The following is a 14,009-nucleotide window of genomic DNA, read 5'->3' as shown; positions in this document are numbered from 1 at the left end:
TATATAGACACAGACACACAGAACATAGACACACACACACACACACACATGCTCACACACACCTAATAAAATCCCTGAAACTTGTTTTTTTAACAGCCCTGGTGTGTGAGAAATCCACTATCAATGTGCCAGCATGGGTTGTTTCTAGAGAGGGCTCATTTCATGTTCGTCAGTGGCTGCCTCTTATCTGTGTTTGCACAGAACCTACAGAACATGTTGTTGCTAGGAGCCTCTTTTATCGCAGCACTAGCCCCAGTCATGGATCTGTAATCACAATCCAATTGACTCCTAAAGGCTACATCTTAATTCAGCACACTGCCGATTACAGAGATCGTATTAATTTTGGAAGGACATGCACAGTTCCTGTCTAAGACAAAGCAAGAATTCATACCAAAGAAATTTCATGGTGAATTCAGCTAAAAATGAAAGGCACAGATGAGCTGTTCATGGCACAAAAGAGCCTTCCATGCTGACACCAAAGCAACAGTTTACATTGTCACTGAGTATGGCTCAGTCCTTTCAGAGGCACTGAGATTTCAGCCTGCAGGAATTGCAAGGGTACAGACATCTTAAGTTCCGTGTTACAGGCATGTGCAGAAGGCAAGGCTGGGAAATGAAGCAAACTCTGGAAAAATGTCCAGTGTGCACTTGCTTTGCTTTCTATTCTAATCACTTGACTACTTTCTCAGTAGATATTCATTTCTAAAACCTATGCAAGCTATAAATGAATATAATCAGTAATTAGTCCATGGCATTATGAGTGAACAGAGTAGACAGTACACAAAATAATAATGCATGGAAAAATTACCCCATTCAGAAAAGAAATCTGTTTTCATGTTAGTTTAGTAAACACCACAAAGTTCACTTCCCTCCCATAAGAATCTTGCTGCTCATAAAGTATTAAGCATTTTGAAAATTTTTATAGTGAGGAAACTAAAATTGTGCACATCCAGACTCAGAAGGACAAACATGACATACATATCCTCTCATGTCTGGTTATTAGTGAGGAATATTCAGATGTGAGCTCTTCATGAGGATTATATAATATATAATATATGATATAATTATATAATTTATAAAGAACCTATAAAGATCAGAATAGTAAGATGATGCTGCGCTGTGGGGAAAGTTTCAAGGGATGGGAGATAGAACAAAAACAATGGTAAAAAGATTGCACAGGGGGAAAAGGGTATCAGAAGGGTTAAATGATACAAAGAATGGAAAGCATAGCATAGGAAGGTATTGGGGTAAGGGTAACTAAAATAAAAGCAGCTCAAATAGTAATATGTCAGCCTATTATTAACAGTTTCATAAAATCTATACATGCACATATAAAAAGAGCTAAAATGGAGTGAAACTAAAATGGAGAGACACTGTCTTTTCTAGACACTTCAGGTAACAATTCCAGTGCCAGAAATGAATTACCTTTAATGGAGTTCTTCCCCTTTGAGGTCTCATTGATCTGTAAATATTGCAAGCTATTGCCAATATTTTTGACCCCTCCAGAAGTTGACATTAAGACAGTATTACAGATTTCTTCAGTATCATGGAGAAATCATGTTCTCTGGCTGGTTTTGACTGCTTCCTAAGGTGCTATGCATGCTAACAGATGATAAAAGTGTATTAATCCTGACCATTTTGACAAAGTATGCCTATGGGGGTAGTAGTGACATAAATATAATGGGAGTAACCACAAACTTTCTTAACACATTTAAATACAGCTCCAGAAGATGGCACTGCTGCCAGAGTCAACAATTTATAGCTAAACAGGCCATGAGCCCTAGGTAAGAAGTTACAACTTTCTTTTTTTTTTTTTTAAATCAGACATTTTTTTTTTCTTTTTAATTGAGTACTTCATTCAGATGTTTCCTCTGCTGGCTTCTGCTCTGGAAGCAGCTAGGTCCCCACATCAATATCACAACTGACTTGACCGAGTGAACATGGGCCCCAAACCAGGGCTTTTGGAACAGCAAAACAATAAAGCGAAAGCCACGCCTCTCCTTTCACTCAGGATAGACTGGGAGTCACTGAGTTCAATCCCACCCTGCAACTGTAGACACACCTTGGAGTCTGGACTGCACAGAAACTTGGGAGCTAGGATCAAGGTAGCAGTCCCATGTACTCTAACTCAAGCATCTGACCACCAGCCTCTTCCAATAGGAATGGACCTACTCTTGAAGGAGTTTTGGCATCTACTTAATTTCCCAAAGAGGTGTAAAATATACCAAATCGAATATAAAAGGTCAGAATAAGTCAGCTTTCTCACGACGAACTTTCCTGAGTAACAACTTTTGGTTGTTGAGAAGCCACAGCATTGTATTTCAAAGTGACAAAATCGGGGGCAATCACAGAGTACATCCAGCAGTGGCTTAATGTTCAAGGACAGGTTTACACAGGACATAGGTGTACACACCTCTTTTCTTCAGTGTATATGGCAAGTAGCCAAGACCCCTGATCATTAAAATAAGTTATTTTGTACATTACAGTGCACAGAGGAAAGGATCTTTCACAGAGGTGACCAAAAGGCATTGTACAGAAAGTCTCATGGTGAGTGGCAGCCAGGGCTTGTGGCCTTCAGGAGCTTGACTCCTGCTCTTTGGCTGCAGAGGCCTTAGGAGCAGCTGTTTCCTCCATCTGCTCAACTGGCTTTGCCTCCTCTTCCTCCTCCTCGTCTTGGGGATAGAGGTCCGGTTATTTCTGCATGCCCTCCTGCATGGCTTGAAACTGGTCTATACAGTCTGATCCCTTGATTTCCTCTTTGCTGTGGTGGAAGCAGGAAAAGCCAGACTTGAACTGTTCCCCACAGGGGCTGCTGGCCATTCCCCCAAGGCACGGGCAATTCCAGTTAATATCTCCATTGGGCAGTATCAGTCCGTGCTCCTCATAGGGATCATTGGGGTCATCAGCCACCAGCTCCGCACTGCTAGGAGTTTCATGGTCTTCTTTGGTCACAAATATTATCCGATCCTTCCCTTCTTGCTGGCAGTAGGACATGGTTGTCCCCAACTCTTGCAGCTCTCCGAGGCAGCCGGTGCAACCGCAGAGAATACACCTTCAGGTGGTGACCTCCCTTCTCCTCTCCTCACGCCTGGCGGGCAGCACTGAGGCCCGCCAGAAGTTACAACTTTCATTCTACTAACAGGGCATGTGTTTAAACCAACTCCTATCACTTAGCAGGATGCCCATAGATTATTATAGAATATCTACTAACATTCATCATAGATATTTCTTTTTGCAGTGGATTTTAGTTAACGCAAAGACCCACAACTGAACAAGATTAGGAGAATAAGAAACTGTGGAATATTTAATTCTAAACAAGACATCTAGATTGCCACTCATCCTCATTGCAAATGAGAGGCTTGCTTTCCAGATACAAAATGGCAGTTGCACATAGAAATGCAGTGATGTTCGCAGCGTCCATAAATCCTTTTCAAGCTCAAGCTAGACATAATTCCAGCTTAAACAGGATAGACAGGCATGAAATCCTACTCTTAGCTGAGAAACTATTGTTAATTGATAGCTGCTGGGAGAGGAAGAGTCAATTCCCTCTAAGGGTGTGTCGCTTGATACATAGTCGACATTTCAGTGGATGTGCATCCATTTAAGAGTATATGGAAAACACTAAATTGACTCGAATGATTTAAAAATTGGAGACAAAAATTTGGAGGATTGGGAATGAAGGTAGATTTAGGAGGAGTGAATAACAAAGGAGTTATTAATAACTGTAGAAAGGTAGAATGCCTAGGCACCAAATGTTACTCACACACATGCAAATTATTGCATTGAATTACCTGGGCTCTTTGTTAATTAGTGTGAATCATATTAGAAAAAAAATTTATATTGATGCCTTTTGACTCTTCTTGCTAACAACAGAATTCCCTGGACATTTCTTTCCCTAGGGGTAAGAAAGGTGAAACTCATGTGCATTCAAAAATAACATTATCTCTAAGATTTTATATTATTTTCACTCTTTCAAGATCTTGAGTGGTTAGCCATAAAATCGTGCTTGCTTTGTAACTGTTCAATTCCAACTTATAATGAAAAGTGATTATAACAGCAAAGGTGATACAGTGAGCACATTTCAGGTCTGAATACTCTACAGAGTTTGTATTAAATTAGATGTATCATGCACCAGGGAAGTGCTCTTCTTTCTTAAGATTGTGTGGCAGCTGTTTTTACAAATTCTACTTGATTTTGTATCCATTCTGATTAGTAATTTAGACAATTGCATTTGGTATTGAATTGGACTGAAAGAAAAAGATCTCATGTTCTTATGAGTTTCCTTGATTAAAATAGGATCTGTAGTTAAAAATAAAAGTGTTTAAAATAAAGCAAAACTATCTATAACTTTTTATCTTATATGAGATGCTAAATTTTAGAAATAAGAAATGCTGTGATTTAAAAAAAATGCTATGATTCAAGTAGACTGAAAGGAAACATTAGAACTCTAGAACAAAACAATAATCATTTGATTCAGTCAAAAATATTTATTTGGATTCTCATAATAAAAGATAATCCGTATTTTTAAGCAATTATTTCGATACTCTTTTTTATTCTTTATATCATTTTCTTCAGCAAACTTCTTGAAGCTCACACATTCTAGGGTTAAATTTACTGTTGTTCACATTAACCTTAATGTACATTTCTCCTTGCATGCTTATTTTCTATTCTAGGTTCGATTGTTGACTGATTCTTCTTAGGTATCCCCCAAAGAGGGATCCAGTACTTCAATTATTCTTACAGTTGGTGTGTAGAAATACTTACTGAACAACTTAAGAAAGCAAAGAGTTTATTGTGACTCATAGTATTTCTGGGCCTATGCTGAAAAAAAAAATCATCATGGCAGTAGAACATGGTAAAGTTAAGTTATTCACCTCATGGTGACCAAGATATGAGGAGAGAGGAAGGGGAGATGAAGGAGAAAGTTAGGAGGGAAGGTAAACATGGAGGGAGAGAAAAAAAGAGAGGAAGGAACCGAGCAAAGAGGAAGTGAGCTCTAACAAGCTTCCTCCCTCATTCTTTTATTTCATCCATTGGCAAGCTACTGCATAATAACACTAATTCAGGATGACATTTCTCCCTTAGTTATTGTCCTCTAGAAGGATATACCCACACAAGCACTGAAAAATGAATTCCCAATTTAGACAACTTCCATTATAAGCAAGGTGACAGCCAAAATTAGCAAAGCATCACTGTGTGTAGATGATGAGGATGGCATAGTTTATGCGAATTAGTTCTCTAACCCTACCAAATTGGACCAATAGTAAAGCTTTAAAATTTCAGGCCCCTGAGTACTATCTCTGTGCTCTTTTCAGCATGTTGACAAAGAAAATACAAATATTAGATAGAAAACAAATCAGATTAAATAATCAGGTCATGTTTTTCTTACATAAAAATTGCAAATACAAAACAGGACATAGTGGCTGGGATCGTACTTCAGTAGCAGAGTACATGTAGAGTATGCAGTGTAACATGGACTTTACCTCCAATACATTAGAAGGATTAGTATTATTATTAAAGTCGTTATCATGACTTCCTTTCACCCAGCTTCCTCTTTTTAATCTCTCATATTTAGACAGTACTTTAAAGCACATTGCCAGATAAACTCATGCTATGTTTTGTTTCAGTTAATCTCAAAACTGCTATTTTCTCTCAAAAAATGAGTTTAAAGTATTTTTGAAGCCTGCTGTTCTTGAAAATTATAGTGGCTAGTATCTTAGGAAGAGTAAAACAATAGAATGGGCATTTATGTGAATATAAATAATAACCTATGTTCAGCATTACAAGCCAGGCTTAAATTACAAGGGTCATCAATCCTTGTGTTTCAAAGCATAAAATGATAACCAGCTGGAGGCAGGGAAAAATTTCCCCCTGTAGTGTAATATCGAGGAATTGGACAGGTGCTTTATGAAACGTATTCTTTTTCTGGCCTTGCACTGAAGCATCTTGTGTAGGTCTTTATAAAATGGCAGTCTAATGGGTCATTGATCTTTTCAGCTAATGCAATTTGTAGATTCTTGCTTTTACTGAAGTAATCAATAAGAACCTTAAGCCTACACTGAAAAAATAAAACCATACTACTGATTTACTAGAGGGCCCATTTAGAAAACAGATACACTATAATGAATAAGAAATGATTCTATAGTCACAAGAAAAGCAATAAAGGGATGAGAATGTGTTTATAAAAGTTTACTTAAAGTGATAATGCTGGAAACATGGATACCTGTGTGTAGTATCATGATTCAACAGAGAAATGAAGGTACTGATAGATACCAAATGAGAAAAGGACCTATCAAAGTTCTAGCATATTCTACATAATATTTTCTTCTTCCAAGTGAACATGAAAGAGGTTATAAAATCAAATTTGAAACATGAACAGGGAAGTGGGAAGAAAACTTGTTAGGGAGAGACTCTTGAAGAACAGGAGGAAAGGCAATACAGAAGGAGAGGAAAGGGAGGAGGAATATATATATATATATATATATATATATATATATATGAGAGAGAAAGACTGAAGTTATGCCCCTTAGAGTAACAATGCTCCCCCACAAATAAATGCTGAAATTCTCTAATAAAACCTTGTTCCAGGCACAAAAATCCTTTCCAGTTATCAGTTTGGGTAGTCCAACAGAATCCTAAACAATACGATTATTGTCATTATCTTTAGTTATTGTCATTGTTTCCAGATAAGGAAAATAAAACCTTATTGCTAAAAACACCACATTCCTCAGACACAGGACTTGGAGGAAACAAAATGGATCTGACTTGGAAACCTCTTTCCTGAGGGCTACTGTCAGAAAGTGTGCTGCAGGAGAGAGGTGGGGGAAAAAGTAGTCAATATTCCTATTAAGCTGTAACTCCTAATACTCATAACTATAACCAGACAGTAAGACATTCTAAAGGCTGTGATACTGGTATCTATATCCTGGCTGTAACCAATGGTCTTAATCCTACTCAATGGGAGAAAAAGCTTCTGGTACTGTTAACCTCAGACTTGTGAGGCCAAGAAACCTAGAGGAGAACCTACTACTGCCATTAACCTAAACCAGTATATTTTTTAACTTCACTCTAAATACTTAGCCTTAGACCCACAAATAAATCTATGTTCATCGAAAAGTCTCTATTTGCAGCAGGTGGAGACTATTACAGAAAAACCACAACTGGTCAAAATACAAGAAGAGGAACTTGTTTTTTTTTTTTTTTCGGTGTACATTCCCAATTTTAACATCTCTAAAACAACTCCTACAACTAAGGACTGAAGAAAAACAAATAGAAGTGACAAAAGAATGATTGCAAGAGACAGAAGAACAGGTTACCTATTTGGAGAGAGTGTCTTCTAACAAAAGTAAATAAAAGGTCAAAATGATGGAAGGGGGAGATAAACAGGAGATCTTGGAGGAGTTCAGAGGTGGAGTGGGAACGAATATTATCAACATACATCATGTAAAATTCTGAAAGGAAGTCCAGTGTGGTGGCACTTGCTTTTAATCCCAGTACGCAAAAGGCAGTGACAAGTGAATCTCTGTGAGTTCAAGGTCAGTGTGGCATACAGAGTGGGTTCTAGGACAGGTTCTAAAGCTACATAGATAAACCCTCTCTCAAAAAAAAATCTGTAAGTGTAACAAAAATATAAGATTAAAAACTAGTGAAAGTTCAGAAACAAAGAAAACAACAAAGGAGAGATATCAGAAAAGAAGCAAGTGCAATTTAATTGTGACTATTGATACATATTCATATCTAGTGGCTATTTCTGAGATGAAATATATGCACAAGTCACAATACTAAACATGTATTCCATGCATTAAAAAAAGTAAATACCGCTGAGTAGTACTCTAATATTAACTTTTTGTTTTCAAGACATAAAATATATAAACTTTAAAAAAAGTAAATAAAGTATCACCATTAAAAAGAAAGAAAGAGAAAAAGAAAAATCCAATCTGTGTCTGTGCTCTTCTTGTGCTTTCTGTTATTGTTTGGATTAGTTACTTTTCCGTCGCTGTGATGAAATACAATGACAAAAACACAACCTAAACATAACAGTTTTCTGAGTTTGTGTTTCCAGAGGGTTAGAGTCTGTAATGATGGGGAAGGTGCAGCATGGCTACAGGGGCAGGAAGTTGACCAATAACAGTTTCAGCCACACAGGAAGCAGAGCAACAATAGTTAACAAACCTTCAAACCTGCCTCTAATAACATACTACTTCCATTAAAACTACACCTCATAAATGTCACATAACTTCCCAAACAGCCCCATGAACTGAGGGTTGTGGGTTCAGAAGTATGCTCCTATGGGGGACATTGCTCATTCAAACAACTTCAGTTGTATTTCTCTAGACTGCCTTTGGGGATATATGTTTTAAATCACTCTTATGAGGATTCACTATATAATTGGAATCAACAGTAAATTTATTATATTTTTGTACATTGTAAAATATAATGTGGATTTATTTTGCTTTAAAAAGTACACAGTACCATATTAGTCAAGTCTAACTATATTGCTCTTCTCAGCTAGCCAGAGCTGTCAGTAGTGTTACAGACTCAGTGGAGGAGTAGCTGAACCCGAGGCTGGAAATAAGCCAGACAGATTACTGAGCACCAAGGTTTCCCAATTCTGAATCATCTTGTCAGATCCCATGGAATCTTTAAATTGTCTCCGTGCACCTGTAGAATTGGCAATGAACTTCTGCAATCCTTACACTCTATGCTGTTTTCTCAGAGTTAGATTCTCTTCCTGATTCCATTGCCTCTAAAAGCTTCTTTCATCTAAAGCAGGCAGAATCTGAACCACAAGTGACAGAGCAACTCCCCAGACATAGATTTGCTCCTCTGCCCGCTATTATGCTTTCTCCCACCCAAGCGACACGCTAGATAGATGCTGTCTCCTGCAGGCTAAACACACATTTCTCAGATGATCTTGGCAAGTCTGAGTCAATCTCTACCTTCCGACTAGCCTTTAACTCTACCTTTTGTAGACTTTCAGCAGTTCACCACTTTGTACACTAGAGCATGCCACTTGTCTGGGGAGTGATGTTTGTAGAAGGAGATAGGAATCAAAAGTGTGCAACATGCTCAGTGGGAATCCACTACTGTTTAGACAGTTAACTTATCTCCATTTGTGGAAAAGAGATGAAAACTTTGCAGTAGACTTGGAGAGTCAAATCCTTCTTTTCATATTCTTTTATCCAGGGCCTTTGGATGACGACTTGTTTCTTTACTCATATTTTATAGTCACAGCTCACTGAAGGAACACATATTTAAGAAGTATAGGCAAGTTTTGATATAAAGCAGTACACAGAATTTATTCTGTAAATTATACAATGTGTACTATTTCTCACATTAGTCAGAATAGTATATAATACATAGAATAGGTATGATTGGTGAAGTAGTTATGTAACCTAAGTTCTTCTATAAAGACCACTTTGTGAAAGGTGTCTAAATATGGTGATGCTTGTGAGTCCCTGTTAATGGATAATCTATATCTTATCTCTTCTTTGATTTCCATATAATCTTTCCACCTCCAATAATAAACTAATGGTCCTTGTCGCCTTCCAGCTGATTCTTTATATTTTCCCAAGTCACTTTATTTGAGGCTCATGCATTTGCTGTTCTCTTATTTTCTATTAGAAAATCAATTAATTAAATTAAATAAATCAAGCTGTTAATGAAATAAAGCAACAGGTTTTTTTGAGAAACAGTCTATTACTTAGCATATAAAATTGCTTTTAAATTAAAATTTCTAAATATAGTTCTTTGCATAAATGGAACATAATAGGAAATGGCTCATTGAATAAAATGTTTGCCAAGTAAGCATGAGAACAGGAGTTTGCATCCCTTCTACCCATGTAAAGCTGAGCTCATGGGGGCTCAAGGACTCTGGACTAACAGCTAAGGAGCCTACAGGGGACTAACCTAGGGCCTCTGCATGCAAATGACAGTTGTGTAGCTTGGTATGTTTGTGGAGTACCTAATAGTAAAATCAGGACCTGTCCTTGGCACATATGCTGGTTTTCTGAAACCTATTCCCCATGCAGGGGTGCCTTGACCAGCCTTGATGTAGGGGAAAGAACTGGGTCCTGTCTCAACATATTATGACATGCTTTGTTGACCCCTATGGGAGGTCTGTTCATTTCTGAATGGAGAAGGAAGAGGAGTGGTTGGGGGGGGGTAGACAGGAGGAGGGGGTTCGAAACTAGTTGGTTTGAAAAATAACTGAAAAAAGGGTGGGTGTAATAGCATGGGATTTTAACCACAGTGCCTTCTATTGAAAGAGCCGAGATGGAGAGAGAAATCCCTAGACATTTGCAGGTTAGCAGGTTGGTGTCCTCAGCAGTCAATAACAGTGGAGAGGTGGCAAAATAATGGACTATAAGACAGCCTGTCTCAAACCAGGAGGAACGGTGCTGATGGATGTTTAATAGGATATGTAAGATATTAAAATATTAAAACAATCCACATTCACAATGTCATTCACCAGTAGTATGTTTAATATGAACAATGTGAAAAGTCTTGGATTAATAAATGTTAACATTTACATTGCTTAATTGTGTAACTTAAGCTGTAACTCATGTTTTATGTCTGTGGTTATGCATTTCTATAACTCTCCTGGGAAAGGCTTTATAAAAAGAGAGCCCTGATATAGACATAGTATATCTTAAAGAAACTTCCACAAGAATACAACTAAGAGCTATATTAATGGGACGATTTATTTTAAATTTAAATTGAAAAAATTGAAAAATAGAACATATCTAAGTATACACTGATTGAGATTTGGTCACCTAAAGCATGGTATATACATATGGCTGTATGATGCAGTAATTAATGGTTTTGCAATGAAAATAAAAATATATTGTTTTCTAAAATCTAAGCTACAGGCAGCAAAGACAATACCTCTTCTAACAGGGGTTCTATGTTAAGAGATCTGGGTATAAAATCACACCAGTGCATAAAACAAGGCAAGAGTATTCTAAATCCTTCTTAAATTCTAGACCAGGAGAGAATGATTAGAAATAACAAATATGAAAGGCATGCAAGACAGAAAGTTCAAGGAATAAATCTAGTGAATTGTTGAGGTGTACTTAACTTTACAGTTCATTAACAAGAATAGATAGCATAACTGCTTTGTCATGAAGTTCATTTAAAGTATGTTTTCTGATAACTGAATAACGGGTGAAATGAATTTGTGAAATTATAGTTTCAAACAGAAAGTTATATCAGAAATATTTTTAATAAGTTCACTATTTTACTGAAAGTAAGTTTTCACGTGACACCATCTTTAAGTTGAATTAGACAGAGGTATTTTAGAAGATAAACCATGAATAATAATGAATAATGAATAATGTACTTGGAAACATTAGGCTCAATGAGAAAGATCTTGCAAAAACATTCTGTTTGAGACTTAAGGAAACTATTAATAGAATTAAGTTTATGAAACATCTTAAGTAAAACTGTGTCTATCACTATCATATTCAGGGCAAAAATACATAGAGATAGCCAACATTTTGAAATGAAAATGAATACTAAAGTTTTTCAAACAAATACAGAATATAAAAAAACAAATTACCGATAAATAGTTATTACATCATTAGAATTATTTTGTATCACTAAATATGTTGGGATGTTTACATAGTTACAAGTATCATCATAAAACTCTCCTTTTTTGTATTGGTTTTAAAACTACTTAGTTCAGCAATTTAAAAAAGCTGATATTGCTTTTTAGGTAGCATTTGTGATTTTCTGGGTGACTTCTTCACAATTGCAAAACCGATATAGAGTTTGGAAGTTACAAGGAATTGAATGTCCTCACTTTAATTCTTATGTCAATATGAAAAGAAAAATCTATGTGTTTAATGGTTAATTCCAATTGTCTGTTCTGCTCTTTTGTTTCTTGTGGATTATATAGAAACTTTCCTAAATATTTGAGATATTTAAAGAACATGATCGGTTTAGATTTACATTTAAACCTTAATAATGAGAAAATTGGTATGCTTATTAGAGAATTTCTTGATGTGTCTCATAGAATATTTATAATAAAAATGAGATGTTTATTATACGTAATAGTTTGCACATGGATTATTTCTTGCTCATGGACATTTCCAGTTGAATTTATGGATTCTATAAGACCACATTTTTACAAAGGTTTGAAAAACCAATTTCCTTGCTTTCTTTGTATTTAAGAAAGAAAAGTCAACAAAAGTTGGTTGTCTTAATTGCTGTGAAGAGACATCATGACCACAGCAACTCTTACAAAGTAAAATATGAACTGGGATACCTTGATTACAGTTCAGAGGTTTAGTCTATTATCCTCATGTTTAGAAGTAAGGCAGCTTTCAGGCAGACATGGTGCTAGAGAAGGAGCCATGAGTTTTTTTAATCTTGACTCACAGGCGACAAGAAGTGGTCTCTCTAGCTGACCTGATCTTGTGGGAGCTCAGAAACTCTCAAACTTCAGCTTGGGACTTTGGTATGAAAACAATCTAGGCCCTCTGCATATAGGTGACAGTTGTGTAGCTTGATCGTTTATGGGTCCCCTAGAAATGGGACAAGGACCTTTCCTGATGCATGAGCTAGCTCTAGGGAACCTACTCCTTAGGATGGGATGCCCTGCCCAGCCTTAAAATAAGCTGGAGGAGCTTGGTCCTGCTTCAACTTTATATGCCATGTTTTGTTGACTCCCATAGGAGGCCTTGCCCCTTCTAAATGGAGAAGAATGAGGGATGGACTGTAGGTGGCGAGAGAAGGGAGGTGGGGAGGAGTCAACATGAGAAGAGGAGGGAAAATTGTGGCTCATATGTAAAATAAATAAATACATTTAAAAAGAAAAACATGGTCTGTCTCACTGGGCATAGCTTAAACATGTAAGAGACTGCAAAACCTACCTCCACAGTACACTTCTTCCAACAAGACCACACCTGCTCAAATAAAGCCACACCTCCCATTAGTGCCAATCCATTTCTGGGCCATTTTTTGTCCTAACCACCATGTTGTAAACATACATAGATTAATTAACACTTTGATCTAATATATAACTTCCACCGAACTGTGCCAGTGGCCATAGTTATTATAAAAACAAGAACTATGAGACAAAGACTAAAAAATACAAAAATTTTATAAATTCCTGTTAAACTATAGCTATTTAAAAGAATAGAAATATTCATGGATGATTATTTGATAACAAACAAGTCATAGATATAGTCTACTATAAACAGTTGAATGTTTAAGGGTAACAAACGTACTAAGCTAATATCATTAGTTAAAAGAAGATATTTGGATTTATTTGTTCCTGTAAATTGATATTTCAAAATATAATAATGGTCTATAATGTTCTTTTGTCAATCATTTTTTTAGATGAGAGTATAGTGATTTATTTTGATTATCAGTCTTCTCTATATATACAGATATATGCATATCTTCAGCAAAGCTGATATATAAATACATATGCTACCTATATACATGCATAAATGGAGATATAGATGATAGATAAAAATGTACTTTCTAGAGAAACACTGGCATATTAAAAGCTTTCTTATAAGCTTATTTTACCTTAATGCAATCATCAAGCTCTAAAACCTACATTTAATGTTCTCTTTCTTCACAAGAAACTTAAAAGTAATTAAGTAGTGTCTTTGAAATGTAAATCCAGGAGACATTGCTAAGTGAATGGGCAAGTGTGATAGCAAATGTAGGCTCCTAATTGATGGGTTCATAAACCAATTACTTTTTTTGGAAAATGGGTACTGAGTTAGCACTAGCATCTTTAAAAGAGGGCATTAGATGTTGCTCAGAGAATCTGTCTGAGACAAGAAAGCAAGTTATTCACTCCTCAATTACTATCCATCCTTGTTCAAGAGCTACAGCTGAAGCAGCTGATATGTGGGCTATATTTAACTGCCTTGCATAAGTTCCTTTCACAATCCATCAACCAGAGGGTCCTTCAACAGGTATTTCATAGCTTTTGGCAGAAGTGTGCTGTGGGATAACCCTTTTGTATGCTGTTTACATGTCCTTTGACC

At 36.5% G+C, this 14,009-nt stretch overlaps 1 protein-coding gene across 1 annotated transcript; it reads right to left on the bottom strand.

Annotated features, from left to right (window-relative positions):
* Positions 1-2,064: 2,064 nt before the first annotated feature.
* LOC126514550 (mitochondrial intermembrane space import and assembly protein 40-like) lies at positions 2,065-3,029 on the bottom strand. Its single transcript, XM_050163524.1, has one exon. The coding sequence runs from the start codon at positions 2,992-2,994 to the stop codon at positions 2,692-2,694; it is 303 nt and encodes a 100-aa protein (XP_050019481.1). The 5' UTR covers positions 2,995-3,029; the 3' UTR covers positions 2,065-2,691.
* Positions 3,030-14,009: the final 10,980 nt, after the last annotated feature.

The sequence above is a fragment of the Alexandromys fortis genome, unplaced genomic scaffold, assembly GCF_014885135.2.
Source record: "Alexandromys fortis isolate MF-2015 unplaced genomic scaffold, M_Fortis_MF-2015_v1.1 scaffold_136, whole genome shotgun sequence".
In the NCBI taxonomy this organism is placed as follows: Eukaryota; Metazoa; Chordata; class Mammalia; order Rodentia; family Cricetidae; genus Alexandromys; species Alexandromys fortis.
This window is presented reverse-complemented; position numbering and strand designations above follow the sequence as displayed.

Bases quoted from the DNA above. Each gene is read 5' to 3' on its own strand.
- LOC126514550 (XM_050163524.1), bottom strand. From the start codon at position 2,994: ATGTCCTACTGCCAGCAAGAAGGGAAGGATCGGATAATATTTGTGACC.